Source organism: Pristiophorus japonicus, chromosome 11 (genome assembly GCF_044704955.1).
Source record: "Pristiophorus japonicus isolate sPriJap1 chromosome 11, sPriJap1.hap1, whole genome shotgun sequence".
Lineage (NCBI taxonomy): Eukaryota > Metazoa > Chordata > Chondrichthyes > Pristiophoridae > Pristiophorus > Pristiophorus japonicus.
In genome coordinates, this window is record NC_091987.1 from 177256660 (window position 1) to 177275175 (window position 18516).

Sequence of the window (18516 nt, forward strand, 5' to 3'; positions counted from 1 at the left end):
TGTATGTGTCTCTGTGAGTGAAGATATCTGTGTTTGGGAGTGTGTATCGCTGAGTGTATATCTATGTGTGTTTGTATCTGTGAATGTATATATCTGTATGTGTGTAAATTGATGTGGGCAAAGCATGATGAGGCTACCCCATCATCAGGCTCCACATTTACCAATGAAACATTTGCCCTAATTTATGATTTAACCTCATTTTTAGGTTTAGTTTTGCCAAATTCCCCCAGTGCCCGATCATACGGTTTGGGTGGATGGTGCGGTGAGTTCAAAACTTGCCGCTGCTCTGGCAAATAGGCCCAGGCCACATTAGAATGTCATGGTATTCCACCTGATTCGCTGGCCCGCTGGGAAACCCGCCCACTGACCAATTGCAATTTCCACAACACATATTACATACACCACACGCACCATGACACATATCAAACGCACCATGACACATCACACACACCATGACACATCACACGCACCATGACATATCACAAGTACCATGACATATCACACGCACCATGACACATATCACACGCACCATGACACATATGACATGCACCATGACACATATCACACGCACCATGACACATCACACACACCATGACACATCACACACACCATGACACATCACACGCACCATGACATATCACACGCACCATGACACATATCACACGCACCATGACACATCACACACACCATGACACATCACACACACCATGACATATCACACGCACCATGACACATCACACGCATCATGGCACATCACACACACCATGACACATCACATGCACCATGACACACATCACACGCACCATGACACATATCACACGCACCATGACACATATCACATGCACCATGACACACATCACATGCACCATGACACACATAACATACATCATGACACATATCACACGCACCATGACGCATATCTCACACACACCATAACACGCATTACACACATCATGACACATATCACACACATACCATGACACATATCTCTCACACACCATGACACATCACACACATACCATGGCACATATCACACACATCATGACACATATCACACACACACCATGACACATATCACACACAACATGACACATATCACACACACCATGACACACATCACACGCACCATGACACACATCACATGGACCATGACACACATCACACACATCATGACAAATATCACACACATACCATGACACATATCACACACACCATGACACATCACACACATCATGACACATATCACACACATACCATGACACATATCTCTCACACACCATGACACATATCACACACACTATGACACATCACACACATACCATGACACATATCACACACACCATGACACATATCACACATAGAATCATACAAATGTACAGCATGGAAGGAGGCCATTTCGACCCATCGTGTCTGCGCCGGCCAACAAAGAGTTATCCAGTATAATTCCACTTTCCAGTGCTTGGTCCGTAGACCTGTAGGTTACGGCACTTCAAGTGCACATTCAAGTACTTTTTAAATGTTGTGAGGGTTTCTGTCTCTACCACCCTTTCAGGCAGTGAGTTCCAGAACCCCTACCATCCTCTGGGTGAAGAAATTTCCCCTCAAATTCCCTCTAAACCTCCTACAATGATTTTAAATCAATGTCCCACGGTTCTTGACTCTTTTGATAAGGGAAATAGGTCCGTCCTAACCACTCTATCTCGGCTCCTCATAATTTTATACACCTCAATAAGGTCTCCCTTCAGTCTTCTCTGGTCCAAAGAAAACAAACCCAGCCTATCCAATCTTTCCTCATAGATAAAATTCTCCAGTCCAGGCAACATCCTCGTCAATCTCCTCTGTACCCTCTCTGGTGCAATCACATCTTTCCTGCAATGTGGTGACCAGAACTGCACGCAATACTCTAGCTGTGGCCTAACTGGTGTTTTATACAGTACAAGCATAAACTTCCTGCTCTTGTATTCTATGTCTCGGCTAATAAAGGCAAGTATCCCATATGCCTTCTTAACCACCTTATCTACCTGGCCTGCTACCTTCAGGGATCTGTGGACCTGCACTCCAAGGTCCCTCTGTTCCTCTACACTTCAGTGTCCTTCCATTTAATGTGTATTCCCTTGTCTTGTTAGCCCTCCCCAAAAGCATTACCTCACACTTCTCTGGATTGAATTCCATTTGCCATTGTTCTGTCCACATGACCAGCACATTGATATCTTCCTGAGGTCTAAGCTTTCTTCTTTATTATGAGCCACATGGCCGATTTTAGTATTATCTGCAAGCTTCTTAATCACACCCCCTACATTTAAGTCTAAATCATTGATATATGCCACAAAAAGCAAGGGACCCATCACTGAGCCCTGCAGAACCCCACTGGAAACAGCCTTCCAGTCAGAAAAACACCCATCAACCATCCCCCTTTGCTTCCTGCCTTTGAGCCAATTTTGGATCCAATTTTCCACTTTGCCCTGGATCTCATGGGCTTTTACTTTCATGACCAGTCTGCCATGTGAGACCTTATCAAAAGCCTTGCTAAAATCCATATACACTACACCAAAAGCACTACCCTCATCAACCTTCCTTGTTACCTCCTCAAAAAATTCAATCAAGTTAGCCAGACACGATTTTCCCTTAACAAATCCATGCTGACTGTCCTTGATCAATCTGTGTCTTTCTAAGTAAAGATTTATCCCTCAGAAATATTTCCAATAATTTTCCCATCACCGAAGTTGGGCTGACTGGCCTGTAATTACTCGGTCTATCCCTTTCTCCCCTTTTTAAACAACGGTACAACGTTAGCAGTCCTCCAGTCTTCTGGTACCACACCTGTCGCCAGAAAGGACTGGAAAATGATGGTCAGAGCCCCTGCTATTTCCTCTTTCGCTTCTCTTAACAGCCTGGGATACATTTCATCTGGGCCTGGGGATTTATCCACTTACAAAGCTGCTAAACCCTTTAATACTTCCTCTCTCACTATATTTATTACATCTAATATTTCACACTTCTCCTCCCTGATTGCAATGTCTGCATCGCCCCTCTCTTTTGTGAAAACAGATGCAAAGTATTCATTGAGAACCATACCCATGGTCTTCCGTCTCCACACACAGATTACCCTAATGGTCTCTAATTGGCCCTACTCTTGCTTTAGTTATCTTCTTGCTCTTAATGTATTTCAAGCATCTTTAGGTTTTCCTTGATTTTACCTGCCAAAATGTTTTCATGCTCTCTCTCTGCTTTCCTAATTTCCTTTTTAATTGCACCCCTGCACTCTCTATACACCTCTAGAGTTTCTGCAGTATTGAGCCCTCAGTATCTGTCATAAGCCTCTCTTTGTTTCTTTATCCTACTCTGTATGTCCCTAGACATCCAGGGGGTTTTAGATTTGTTAGTCCCACCCTTTTTCTTTAAGGGAACATACTTGCTCTGAACCCTCACAATCTCCTCCTTGAATGTCTCCCACTGCTCTGACACTGATTTACCTTCAAGTAGCTGTTTCCAGTCCACTTTGGCTAAATCACTTCTCAGCTTTCCCCCAATTGAGAACTTTTATTCCTGGTCTATCTTTGTCCTTTTCCATAACTACCCTAAATCTAACTGAATTAAGTTCACTAGCACCAAAATGCTCTCCCACTGATACCCCTTCCACCTGCCCAGCTTCATTCTCTAAAACTAAGTCCAGAACCACCCCCTTCCTTGTTGGGCTTGCTACATATCGGCTAACAAAGTTCTCCTGAATGCATTTTAGGAATACGCACACTCAATACATTTTACACTAATTTTATTCCAGTTAATATTAGGGTAGTTGAAATCCCCAACTATTACTGCCCTATATTATTTGCACTTCTCAGATATTTGCCTACATATTTGCTCTTCTATCTCCCTCGGGCTGTTTGGGGGTCTATAGTACACTCCCAGCAGTGTGATCACCCCTTTTTTGTTTTTCAATTCAACCCATTGGCCTCATTTGATGATCCTTCCAACATATCATCCCTCCTCACAGTTGTACTTGTTTCTTTAATCAATACTGCGACCACCCCCCCTCCTTTTTTACCCCCCTCTCTCTCCTGTCTGAAAACCCTGTAACCAGGAATGTTGAGCTGCCATACCTGCCCTTCTTTCAGTCATGTCTCAGTAATAGCTGTAATATCGTACTCCCAAATGTCTATCTGTGCTCTCAGCTCATCTGCCTTATTCCCTAGAATTGAAGTACATACCAGTTAGCACTGCCAAACTTCCTTGTTGTCTATTTTCTCGCCCTTGTTTCCTCAGTCTTCAAAATTCATTTTCTACTTTTCCAGCTTTGCTTCTCTCCCTACTGAATCTATTCTTAGGTTCCCATTCCCCTGCCAAACTAGTTTAGATCCTCCCCAACAGCACTAGCAACCCTTACTGTGAGGATATTGGTCCTGGCCCTGTTTAGCTGCAACCCATCCAGCTGGTACAGATCCCACCTCCCCCTGAAATGATCTTAATGCCTCAGGAATCTAAAGCCCGCCCTCCTGCACCATCTCTCTAGCCACGCATTTATCTGCTCTATCCTTCTATTTCTGTACTATCTAGCATGCCATGACACATATCACACACCCCATGACACATATCACACATACTGTGACATATATCACACACCCCATGACACATATCACACATACTGTGACATATCACACATACTGTGACACATACCACAAAAACCACATCACACATCCATATAGAACGACTCTCCCCCAAACCATGCACTGTTTTGTTGTGCGGCAGAATGTTAATGGCGTGTGTGAATTGCACAAGAACCTACCAACGTACATCAATAGTTTCACCCGGGTTATCCCAGATTGTTGCTCTTATACATTTTTATTTCTTAACTAAGAAGTTCTCAGATCTCCCTTTAAATGTCCTCACTGTTAACATGGCCTCCATCAATAGGATTGGTCCTCCGATGGTCATTTGTGGACTGTTGCCGTGTAAATCCAATTCACCGGTATTGAGTGCATAATATATCTGCCATATAGCCCGTAGCAGGCTGTGTATTTTCTAAATGTATCACACTCCTGACTGTCATATCCTGCACATAGCCCACTCCTGATGGTATTGTAACCTAGAGCAATGCTTCAATTTTAAAATTCTCAGCTTTGTTTTCAATTTCTCCCATGGTCTCGCCCCTCCCTATCTCTGTAACCTCCTCCAGCCCCACAACCCCCTGAGATGTCTACGCTCCTCTAATTCTGCCCTCTTGAGCATCCCTGATTATAAACGCTCGACCATTGGTGGCCGTGCCTTCTGTTGCCTGGGCCCCAAGCTCTGGAACTCCCTCCCTAAACCTCACTGCCTCTCTACCTCTCTCTGCTCCTTTAGGTAGGTTTTCTTTGAGCAAACCTTTGATCATCTGTCGTAATATCTCCTTGTGTGGCTTGGTGTTAAATTTTGTTTGATAACGCCCCTGTGAAGTGCCTTGGGACATTTTACTATGTTAAAGGCGCTATATAAATGCAACTTGTTGTTATTGGCTCTGTATGTTCCCTTCGCTACCGGTTTTTATTGGCGTTTTCTGATATGAAGCTGCTTGCTGGCTCTCCATTCTATTGCCGTGCTAACCATGCTGTTATCTCCTGTCCTTCACAGAATACCCTACGCCCCCAAACGTGACCATCAGCAAGCTGCTGTATGGCCGGCAGCGGACCGAGGTGGTTCTGGAGTGGATGACTCGAGGCTCCGGCGACTTGACAGGCTTCATGGTGCAGAGGAGACCCGCAAGGCGATCGCCCGGGAAACGCGGCAGAGCCAAATTGGAGGAGGCTTTCCCCGACCCGCACATCCCCTGGCAGATCGTGGCCAGTGCCATCGACCCCGCCATCAGAGGCCACAAGCTGGGGGGCATGGACCCCAGGGTCTTGTACGCTTTCCGCATCTTGGCTGTCAATCACAAGACCACAGGGTATCCTTCAGAAATCAAAACTCCAGGTAGAGTATCAAATCTTTCGGAAGAAAAAATGTTTTCCCAGCAGCTGCCATCTTCTTTTTCCCAATTTTCTTTCCCATTTTGTGTTTCTGAGGTGTGGCTGACACTGGTGAGGCACGTTTATTGCCCACCTTTAAGAAGATGGTGGCTCTTCTCCTTTAATCTCCTTTAGCGATTGTCCCTACAACGGTTTACTGGGTCGCTACACAGAGCATTAAAGGTCAACTGGAGTCCGCTGTGGGTCAGACTGGGCAGTGACCCTTCCCTGAAGGACACTCTTTTTACCACAATCCTGCAGCCTTGCTTCCCGCTGCCACAAATTATCAGAGTTATTGACTTTGACTCACAACTTGCCATTGGTCTCTGGCTTACTAGTCCAGTGCCATAATTGCACTGCCACACCAATCATTCAAAAACCCGACAAATTAACTTCAAGGTGATCCAAAGCTACCCAGATGGGAGTGAGGTTGGGGGAGGATATGGACTTTTTCGAATATAAATCCCACAGGTCCACACAGCAAAGGAAAGCACGGATTCCTGGGACTGGGGGCCAGCTGTTCTATCGAGGGTCTGTGAGGGAGTGTTACTGTAGGGGTGTGGGAGCTTGGTTCTGAAGGTCGTGGGTTCGAGTTCCACTCCATGAGACCGGAGCACAAAAATCTAGGCTGACACTCCAGTGTAGAGCTGAGGGAGTGCTGCACTGTCGGAGGTGTCGTCTTTCGGATGAGACGTTAAATCGAGGCCCCGTCTGCTCTCTCAAGTGCGCCGTAAAAGATCGCATGGCACTATTAGAGCAGGGGAGTTATCCCCAGTGTCCTGGCCAATATTTATCCATCATTCAACATCACTGGAACAGATTATCTGGCCATTATCACACTGCTGTTTGTGGGAGCTTGCTGTGCGCAAATTGGCTGCCACGTTTCCTACATTACAATAGTGACGACACTTCAAAAAAAGCACTTAATTGGCTTTCGGATGTCCGGTGGCTGTGAAAGGTGGTATATACATGCAAGTCTTTCTTCTTATAGGGAGAAATCTTGTAGGGAGGGAGACAGATAAATGGGTTCTGAGGACAATTGCTGGGATTGGGTAGCAGAGCTTAATTTTTACGGCCATTGATATTTTCTCCTTTTAAATCACATTAAAAACATTGACTAAAATCTGCTCAGAACTCTGCCAGTCGTTTAGTATGTAAAGGGAGTGTTGTGTATGGAGAAAGAGTCAGACTGAACACTGTGAGCTCAAAGTAAAGTGTGACCGTAGTCTTTGATTGCAGGTCTCCAGAGTGCCTCTCCAACCTGTGAGGCCTCCTTAAATACCTGTGCTCCCAAGGGATTATGTGATCCCCTGGGACTCCAGGGGATGAGCCCTCTGGTGGCTGTACAGAGTAAATACAGGCATACATATATAACTACACTCCCCCGCAAAGTCAATAGTGTAACTATTTATAAGGTGAGTCGATCTGGGGCCCTTCTTGCCCTGGTTGATCGTCTCAGTGTGAAAGCTGGTGTTGTTGAATCATTTGTTGGGCCCTCGCTGGGCTGCTGTGCAGCTGGCTTTGCTGGGCTGCCTGGTGTGTTGGGCCCTGCTGGGCTGCTGTGGATGATGGGTTCTGCTTCGTGGTCAACCGTGGTGCTAGTTGCCACTGGCGTGTATGTTGGGGGATCAAAAAAGGTAGGGTCCAAGGTGGGTTGCTCAGGATAGTCCGTGAATCTGAGTTTGATTTGGTCCAAGTGTTTCCGGTGAATGAGTCCATTTGAAAGTTTGACCTGAAACAACCTGCTCCCCTCTTTGTCCACGACAGCGCTGGTAAGCTACTTGGGACCTTGTCCATAATTTAATATAAATACAGGATCATTGATTTCAATCTCGCGTGACACATTTGCGCTATCATGGTATGCACTTTGTCGAAGCCACCTGCTCTCTACCTGTTCATGTAGATCAGGGTGAACTAACGAGAGCCTTGTCTTTTCATGAGCAGTTCAGCAGGTGGGATCCCAGTGAGTGAGTGGGGTCTCGTGCGGTAGCTAAGCAGGACTCGGGATAGGCGAGTCTGCAGTGAGCCTTCAGTTACCCTCTTCAAGCCTTGCTTGATGGTTTGCACTGCTCTCTCTGCCTGACCATTGGACGCTGGTTTAAACGGGGCAGATGTGACATGTTTGATCCCATTACGGGTCATGAATTCTTTGAACTCAGCACTGGTAAAACATGGCCCTTGTCGCTCACCAGGGCATCGTTAAGCTGTGAGTGGTAAACATGGCCCGCAGGCTTTCAGTAGTGGCAGCGGACATGCTAGCCACTTGGAGTACGCATCTACAACCACAAGAAACATTTTACCCAAGAACGGGCCTGCATAGTCGACGTGTACCCTAGACCACGGTTTGGAGGGCCAAGACCATAAACTTAGTAGCGCCTCCCTGGGTACATTGCTTAACTGCGAGCATGTATTATATCTGTGAACGCAGGACTCTAAGTCCGCATCGATACTGGGCCACCACATGTGGGATCTGGCTATCGCTTTCATCATTACGATGCCTGGGTGGGTACTGTGGAGGTCATTGATGAAGGTGTCTCTGCCCTTCTTGGGGACCACTACTCGTCTGCCCCACAGAAGGCAGTCTGCCTATATAGACATTTCATCTTTGCGCCACTGGAATGGCTTTATCTCTTCCTGCATTTCCACTGGGACACTGGACCAGCTCCTGTGAAGCACACAGCTTTTGACTAGAGATAATAAGGGGTCCTGGTTTGTCCAGGTTTTGATCTGCCGGGCAGTGATGGGTGATTGCTCACTCTCAAATGCTTCCATAACCATGGCTAGATCTGCGGGCTGAACCATTTCCACCCCCATGGTGGGCAACGGCAGTCTACTGAGAGCATCGGCACAGTTTTCTGTGCCTGGCCTGTGGCGGACGGCGTAGTTGTATGTGGAAAACGTGAGCGCCCATCTCTGAATGCAGGCTGATGCATTGGTATTTATCCCTTTACTCTCGGAGAACAGGGATATAAGTGGCTTATGGTCAGTTTCCAATTCGAATTTTAGCCCAAACAGGTATTGATGCATTTTCTTTACCCCATAGACACACGCTAACGCTTCTTTCTCAATCATGCTGTAGGCTCTGTCAGCCTTAGACAGACTCTTGGATGCATAAGCAACCGGTTGCAGTTTCCTGAAATCATTAGCTTGTTGCAATACACACCTGACGCCATATGACGATGCATCACATGCTAGTACCAAACACTCACATGGATCATACAAAACAAGCAATTTGTTTGAGCATAATAATTTTCTCGCTTTTACAAAGGCATTTTTTTGGCTTTTGCCCCAAACCCATTCATCCCTTTTTTGTAGTAAGACATGCAGTGGTTCTAACAGTGTGGTGAGACCCGGTAAGAAGTTACCAAAGTAGTTCAGGAGTCCCAGAAACGACCGCAGCTCTGTCACGTTCTGTGTTCTTGGTGCATTCTCGATTGCCTCCGTCTTCGCGTTGGTGGGCCTGATGCTGTCCGCCGCAATCCTCCTTCCCAGGAACTCCACTTCAGGTGCCAGGAAAACGCACTTTGAGTGTTTTAACCTGAGCCCCACGCGGTTCAGTCGACTAAGGACCTCCTCCAGGTTCTGCAGATGCTCGACTGTCTTCCGACCTGTGACCAAGATGTCGTCCTGGAAGACCACGGTGTGCGGGACTGACTTCAGTAAGCTTTCCATGTTTCTTTGGAATTTCGCCACCGCCGATCGGATTCCAAATGGGCATCTGTTATAAAAAAAAAGACCTTTGTACGTGTTGATGCAAGTGAGGGCCTTCGTTGATTCCTCCAGTTCCTGTGTCATGTAGGCTGAAGTCAGATCCAGCTTCGTGACTGTCTTTCCTCCTGCCAGCGTTGCAAAGAGGTTGTCGGCCTTTGGTAGTGGGTATTGGTCCTGCAGGGAGAAACGATTGATAGTTACTTTGTAATCGCCACAGATTCTGACGGTGCCGTCTCCCTTGAGGACTGGGATGATAGGACTGGCCCACTCGTTGAACTCGATCGGGGAAATGATGCCCTCTCTTTGAAGCCGGTCTAGCTCGATCTCTACCCTTTCTCTCATCATGTACGGTACTGCTCTCGCCTTGTGATGGATAGGTCTCGCCCCCGGGATTAGGTGGATCTGCACTTTTGCTCCTTGGAATTTCCCGATGCCTGGTTCGAACAGCGAAGGAAATTTGTTTAAGACCTGGGCACACGAAGTGTTGTCAGCGGGCAATAGCGCTTAGACGTCGTCCTAGTTCCAGCGTATCTTTCCCAGCCAGCTCCTGCCGAGCAGCGTGGGACCATCGCCCGGTACCACCCAGAGTGGTAGCTTGTGCACCATCGTAGGAGATCTTTATGATAGCACTGCCGATTACAGGAATCAGTTCTTTCGTGTTAGTTCTTAGTTTTGTGCGAACTGGAGTTAGGACTGGCCTTGAGGCCTTGTTGCACCACAACCTTTCGAAAGTCTTTTTGCCCATAGGGACTGGCTCGCGCCTGGGTCCAGCTCTATTGACACCGGGAGTCTATTTAGTTCAACATTCAGCATTATCGGGGGACAATTCGTGGTGAATGTGTGCACCCCATGTACCTCTGCCTCCTCGATCTGAAGCTCTGGTTCATTGTGATTCTCCGTGGATCTGTCCTCCTCTGCAGCATGGTGGTTTGCAGGTTTAACAGGCTTTGCAGCTCGCCTGCACACTCGTTGGAGGTGTCCCATTGTTCCACAGCCCTTGCAAATGTACTCTTTGAATCGGCATGAATGGAAACAATGATCACCCCCGCAGTGCCAACAAGGTGTTAATGGCCTTGCATTCATCACCCTTGATGGTGGATTCTGAGACATCTGCGGATGTGTAGCTGCAGATATGTGTGACCTGCCCTGTACATTACAATTCGAAAACAACATCACTTTGTTCACAGTACTTGTAGCAGCACTTGTGTGCTGAGAGATTTGTTTCGTATTTTCACTGGTGGCAATGAACGCTTGGGCTATCGCTATGGCCTTACTCAAGGTTGGGGTCTCTACAGTCAAAAGTTTGCGAAATATGATTTCGTAGCCAATGCCAAGTCCGAAAAAGTCTCTGAGCATGTGCTCCAAATGTCCTTCAAATTTGCAATGTCTTGCAAGGCGTCTTAGCTCGGCAACATAACTTGCCACTTCCTGGCCTTCAGACCTTTTGTCGGAGTAGAACCGGTAGCTCGCCATCAGAAAGCTTTCCTTCGGGTTCAAATGCTCTCGGACCAGTGTGCACAAATCGTCATATGATTTCTCCGTGGGTTTCGCTGGAGTGAGCAGATTCTTCATGAGGCCATACGTTGGTGCCCCACAGACGGTGAGGAGGATCGCCCTTCCTTTGGCAGTGCTCTCTTCCCCATCTAGCTCGTTGGCCACAAAGTATTGGTCAAATCGCTCCACAAAAGTTTCCCAATCATCTCCCTCCGAGAATTTCTCCAGGATGCCCACTATTCTCTGCATCTTTGAGTTTGCTATCTGTATCTCATCGCCAGTTGTTGTGTATGGAGAAAGAGTCAGACTGAACACTGTGAGCTCAAAGTAAAGTGTGACCTTAGTCTTTTATTGCAGGTCTCCAGAGTGCCTCTCCAACTTGTGAAGCTTCCTTAAATACCTGTGCTCCCAAGGGATTATGGGATCCCGTGGGACTCCAGGGAATGAGCCCTCTGGTGGCCGTACAGAGTAAATACAAGCATACATATATAACAACGAGCACCTTACTGAGCCAGACAGACCAGTAGGTCACGGGGTCATCCCCTGGTCTCTGTAGCGTTAGCCTATCTCAGCCGTGGCAGTGGGAGTGATGCTACTATTGGCCTCAGCAGCCTTCGGTTAGGCAATGAGAAAAATCAGTCAAAGTTCCTGCTCCAGTTCACAATCCAGTAATTGCTGGCGGATATGTGGATGTTGGATGAAAACAGGCTTCAACTTTCCAGTGATGCATTCTGTTGTAGAATAGCTTGGTGACAAAAACCATCTATCCTCGCACATGAGAAATGGCCACCTTTAGCAATATACTGGAGGGTGACCAATATCCATGGGCAACCCAGGAAATGCAAGGATCTTCTGGGGAGGAAGGTAAAAACCCGAAGAGTGCCGCAAGGTAAGCTCAACCCAGCCAGCAGATCCAAAGTGTCAAAGTGAGCACACCCTGTGGATTCCGCACATCAGACACACCCGCCCGCCCGACACACTCATCCAACACACCCGCCCGACACACTCGCCCGCCCGACACACTCGTCCAACACACCCGCCCAACACACTCGTCCAACACACCCGCCCGACACACCCACCCGTCCGACACACTTGTCCAACACACCCGCCCGACACACCCGCCCGCCCGACACACTCGTCCAACACACCTGCCCCGACACACTCGTCCAACACACCCGCCCGACACACTCGTCCAACACACCCGCCCGACACACCCACCCGTCCGACACACTTGTCCAACACACCCGCCCGACACACCCGCCCGCCCGACACACTCGTCGAACACACCCGCCCGACACACTCGTCCAACACACCCGCCCGACACACCCACCCGTCCGACACACTTGTCCAACACACCCGCCCGACACACCCGCCCGCCCGACACACTCGTCCAACACACCCGCCCGACACACTCGTCCAACACACCCGCCCGACACACCCGCCCGCCCGACACACTCGTCCAACACACCCGCCCGACACACCCGCCCGCCCGACACACTCGTCCAACACACCTGCCCCGACACACTCGTCCAACACACCCGCCCGACACACTCGTCCAACACACCCGCCCGACACACCCACCCGTCCGACACACTTGTCCAACACACCCGCCCGACACACCCGCCCGCCCGACACACTCGTCCAACACACCCGCCCGACACACCCACCCGTCCGACACACTTGTCCAACACACCCGCCCGACACACCCGCCCGCCCGACACACTCGTCCAATACACCTGCCCCGACACAACACGCCCGACTCCGAGAGTGGTAAGAATGTGGAACTTGCTATCACATGGAGTAGTTGAGGCGAAAAGCATAGATGCATTTACGGGGAAGCTCGATAAGCAGATGAGCGAGAAAGGAAGAGAATGTAAACCCTATCAGCATATCCAAGGAGGCTGGTGTGGAGCATAAACATTGGTAGACTTGTTGGGCCGAATGACCTGTTTGGGTGCTGTAAATACTTTGTACCACTGGAGTGAAGCCGGAGCATATTCTGATGAGAGTCACTTCCTTTAGGAGAAGAGGGCTGGACAAGAATGCTTAAGTGAGAAAATCATGAATTGTTTGGATAGAGTAAATACAATGGCTGAAGGGTCGATAATTAGGGGGCACTGATTTAAGGTGACTTGCAAAAGAACCAGAGGTGACATGAAACGAGTAGTTAGGATTTGGAATGCACTGCCTGATAGGGTGGAAACAGATTCAATAGTAACCTTCAAATGGGAATTGGATAAATACTTGAATGAGAAAAAATTGCAGGGATATGGGGAGAGAGCGGGGGAGTGAGACTAACTGGATTGCTCTTCGGAAGAGCCGGCACAGACTCGATGGGCCGAATGGCCTCAGTCTGTGCTGTGCTCGTCTATGATTCTATCCAATTCGGCATCTTCCCACAGGAGCTGCGCTGGGTAGAGAGAGGGTTTATTGGATTGATCCAAAGCAGTCGAGGATTCCTTTGGGAAACCCATAAACTGTGTTGGAAATTCCGTGTCGGCAGAACCACGGATCCCGAGGGAACTGCTGTCAATGCTGTGACACTGGTCTTAGGACCAGTTGGTCCATTTGGTACCTTTTCACTTGTTTTTTGGAGACCTCTTCATTCTCCAAAATGCTGTCCATTCTATCCTTTGTTTATTTGTATTTATATGGTAGAGTTTACTGTGTTCACTTAACAGTTATAACTGTATATACTTATTCTTAAAAAAAGGCCATTTGTTATATTCATGAAAGGACAATTTAGTCCAAGTGTTGAATTGAAAGGCGTTCTATCACTGCACTGTCTGTGTGTAATCCGCGTGTTCCGATCTAACCTGTTTTCCTACTTATTCCAGTTTACAGCTAGCTGTCGGACTGCCTGCTCCCAGCAGAAGGGATGGAATCCAGTGCCGAGCCTCTTCCCATTTGCAGTTGGTTTCCTGAACTCTAACCATAGCAGCCACTTGGCAACCTGTTTCCCAATGGAGGGCAACAAGGAGCTATTCTTAGCCAGTGTTAACATGCTTTCCAGGGAAGTGTACACAGGATAAAAAGGAAAAGGAAGAGTATAAAGGGGCTAAAGGGAAAGGGTGGGACAGAGGGATGGGATGCTGTTGAAGAGCTAACAATGGCAATGGTTCGATGGGCTGAATGGCCTTCTTCTGTGCAGTAATTTCTTTGATTCAAGAATCAGAAAATTCTTCTTTAATGAGCAAGAATTTTCTTGTTGTCTGAGCTGAATTTTGTTGCACTTTATTGAAACCTCATTGTTACAAACTCTTTCATTGCAAAACCTCCTCAAAATACAAACATTCCCCCTGGATTGGCTAAAAGCCCCAATTTGATGAGGGAGAATAAGCTGGACCCTTGATAGACTCAATTAGCTTCTGGAACCCTAGGAGTTTATAGTAATGATTACTGACTGTATATAAGCGATGATTTAAACCTTTCTTTGTAAGGTTTCTAGGAATAGTGGTGTTTGAAGAGAAGAGGTTTGAAATGAGAGATTCTGATGTATGCCTTGCTGTAATTTGTATTCCTTCTTCAGATGTTGCTGATGTAGATTAAGCTGCTGGAGTTTGTGGGAGTTGCAGGGCTGCATTTTAGCATCTGAAACTGGGTATGTTGGGGGTGGGATCAATGTTCTCTTTAAGCTGTGTGACCATGCAGCTGGCTCACTGGCTTTTAAATGGGAAAAAACGCGCTATTTTGAATGGGCCGCGGAGCTCCTTAAAAGGGCTGCGCATCCCCCTCAAAGAATTAAAGGGGATATTGGTCTCGACAGATATTACAATTTGGAGGTGGGATGGCAATTTACATATTTTAACAAGGCTGGCAGCTTCTGCTTTTGCCTGCTTTGTAGGTTTTACAGTGGGCGGCTGGGTTTCCCAGGCCTTGGGAAACCTGGAAACTCAAGTGAGGCGAGGACAGCTTCATGGAGAAGGTAAGTACTGTTACAGCACTGCTTGTGGGCCAGGAGGAACAGCAGTGCTTTCCCCATGACCTCCAAGCTCCCCCCATCCCCGCCATTCGATCCTCCCTGCCGTATAAAGGCCTCCGGGATTGAACACCCCCCAGGGTTGGGGAATGGACCCCCCTGGGATTGGAAGCTCCCGGGGTTGTGGATCAGACCTACCTGGTCCTGTAGCCTGCTCCGGACTCCTCCCTGTCGAACTGGAAGCCAAGTCTCTCAATCAGGCTGTCTTCCGGGCAGGGAACCTGTCACGACCAAGAGTCGCAGATGTCTCCACATTGTGTGGGGAAACGTGGAGCTTCCCGTCCAAAACTCTGCACCCCCTCCCTCCACCGCCCCCTCCCCCCCCCCACTGCCCACGTAACCCAGACCGCAGTGTCTGTAACAGCACTCTGTTGAGTCTTTGTAATTAGCACTTAGAGGATGACACTCTGCTGTCATCAGAGGTAACTGGCAAAGGCTTCTCTTTAAAGAGACTAGACTTTATATCTGAGACTGATTCAAATCTAACTCGGAGGGAGAAGGTGGGAAGTTTTCTCTCTCTCTGATGGAACGCCAGGCGGTGCATTGCACAAGTATACTGCTCTTTCCGTGCGAGGTGTAAGGTGGTGAGTTCTAATCTCGCCCAGCTCAAGGGGTGAGAATCTTTTATCTTTGATGATTGTTAACAAAAATAAGTCAAGGACAAGAAAATGTTATTTGGCTCATAGAGACTTGGCCCTCAGGTATTCCAACCCTCTGGTACCCTAACTGGCTAATACTTTAACTGGTTAATACCCTAACTGGTTAATACCCTAACTGGCTCATCCCCTAATTGGTTAATACCCTAACTGGTTAATACCCTAACTGGTTAGTACACTAACCCTCTGGTATCCTGATCGCTAATATCCTAACCAGTTATTACACTAATCCTCTGGTACCTCATCCATCATGTATCCTAATCATAAGGTACTCTTATTGGCTAGTATTCTAATCCTCTCGTACCCTAACCATCTGGCATCATTAACCCTCCGGTACCCTAACCAGATGGTATCCTAATCCTCTCATACCCTAACCATTTGGTATCCTTAACCCTCCAGTACCCTAACCATATGGTATCCTTAACCATCCGGTACCCTACCCATATGGTACTCTAACCATCTAATACCCTGACCAGCTGATAACCTAGCCCTGGGGTACGCTAATTCCCTGGCACCCTACTCTCCTACCATCGCAACCACCAGCAGTCAAATGTTTGTATCTCTACTACCTCACTTGGCAGATTATTCCCAACACTTAGCCCTGAATAAACAAGTGATTCTGATGACCCTTTGAAGTGAATTTCTAATCAGATTTTTTAATTCTGATGGTTCAGTTATTATCCATTAGTCTCTCTCTTACAGCTCACACGGTTGATGCTGACCAGATCATTGAGTAAACTGGGTTGGAAGAGTTATTGAGTACGACAATGGGAGGAAGAATTGCAAAGTTACTGTCATTAACTGGGGTGAGCTTCAGGTTCTCATTTAAACCAAATATTCATTTTCTTATTTTTTGTTCATCTCTTTGCACTGCTGAGCTCATCTCCTCAGTGTTGGACTTAACTCCACAACATCAAGTTCATTATTGGGTTCATCTCCTCAGTGTTGGATGTATCTTCACATTTTGGCTCACTGGTCACTACCTCAATTCATGGAACTCTTCTTGCCAATGAACCCTTCATAGAATCATCGAATGGATTGATACAGTACAGAAGGAGGCCATTTAACCCATCGTGCCTGTGCCGACTCTTTGCAAGAGCTAACCAATTAGTCCCACTCCCCTGCCCTTTCCCCACAGCTCTGCAAATTTTCCCGTTCAAGTATTTATCCAATTCCCTTTAAAAGTTATTATTGAATCTGCTTCCACCGCCCTGTCAGGCAGTGCATTCCAGATCACAACAACTCATTGCATAAAAAGATTGTCCTCATCTCGCCTCTGGTTCTTTTGCCAATCATCTTAATTCTGTGTCCTTTGGTTACTGTCCCTTCTGCCACTGGGAACAGTTTCTCTTTATCTCCTCTCTCAAAACGCTTCATAATTTCGAACACCTCGATTAAATCTTCCCGTAGCCTTCTCTGCTCAAAGGAGAACAACCACAGCTTCTCTCGTCTCTCCACGTACCTGGAGTTTTGCATCCAATTCTAGTAAATCTCTTCTGTGCCCTCTCTAAGACCTTGACATCATTCTTAAAGTGTGATGCCCAGAATACTCCAACTGGGGGCAAAACTAGTGATTTATAAAGGTTCAGCATAGCTTCCTTGCTTTTGTATCTATTCCTCTATTAATAAAGCTAAGGATCCCATATGCTTTTTAACAGCCTTCTCAATTTATCCTGCCACCTTCAAAGACTTGTGTACGTACACCCCCAGGTCTCTCTTTTCCTGCACCCCCTTTAAAATTATACCATTTAGTTTACATTGCCTCTCCTCATTCTTCCTACCAAAATGCATCACCTCACACTTCTGTGTTAAATTTCATCTGCCATGTGTTTGCCCATTTCACCAGTCTGTCTCTGTCCTCCTGAAGTCTATTACTAAACTCCTCACTTTTTACAACATTTCCGAGTTTTGTGTCATCTGCAAACTTTGAAATTATACCCTATCTACCCATGTCTTGGTCATTAATATCTATCAAAAAGAGCAGTGGTCCTAATACCAACTCCTGTAGGGACGCCGCTGGATACATCCCTCCAGTCTGAAAAATGATCCTTCACCACTACTCTCTGCTTTCTGTCTCTTAGCCAGTTTTGTAACCATACTGCCCACTGCCCCTTTAGTCCCATGGGCTTTAATTGGGCAAATAAGTTTATTAATTGGTACTTTATTAAACATTTTTCAATGTCCATATTCACAACATCAACTGCACGACCCGTCCCAACCCTCTCTGTTCCTTTATCAAAGAGCTCAATCAAGTTGGTCAAACATGATTTGCCTTCAACACATCTGTGCTGGTTGTCATTTATTAACTCATATTTTTCCAAGTGACAATTAATTTTGACCCAGATTATTGTCTCTAAAAGTAGCCCCATCACCAATGTCGGGTTGACTGGCCTGCAGTTGTTGGGTTTATCCCTCTCCCCTTTTGAGGCATCTGTGAACTCATGTGGAAGCAAGTCATCCTCATTCGAGGGACCGCCTTATAATGATGATGAGCATTTCTAATCCTCCAGTCCTCAGGGACCAACCTATATCCAAGGAGATTGTGACCAATCTCAGTAATTTCCAGCCTTACTTTGCTCAGCAACCTAGGATGCATCCCATCCGGACCCCGTGATTTTTCCGCTTTGAGGACTGCTAATTTTTTAAGTACCTCCTCTTTATCTATTTTTAATCTATCCAATATCGCTACTGCCTC

At 47.0% G+C, this 18516-nt stretch overlaps 1 protein-coding gene across 1 annotated transcript in view; it reads left to right on the forward strand.

Moving 5' to 3' along the window:
* Positions 1–18516, forward strand: part of LOC139275647 (V-set and immunoglobulin domain-containing protein 10-like 2) — a 76503-nt gene that overhangs the window by 36215 nt on the left and 21772 nt on the right. Inside the window, exon 8 of the mRNA XM_070892818.1 lies at positions 5608–5946. Within this exon, the coding sequence (XP_070748919.1) occupies positions 5608–5946 (339 nt within the window). The remainder of the gene's footprint in view (positions 1–5607; positions 5947–18516) is intronic.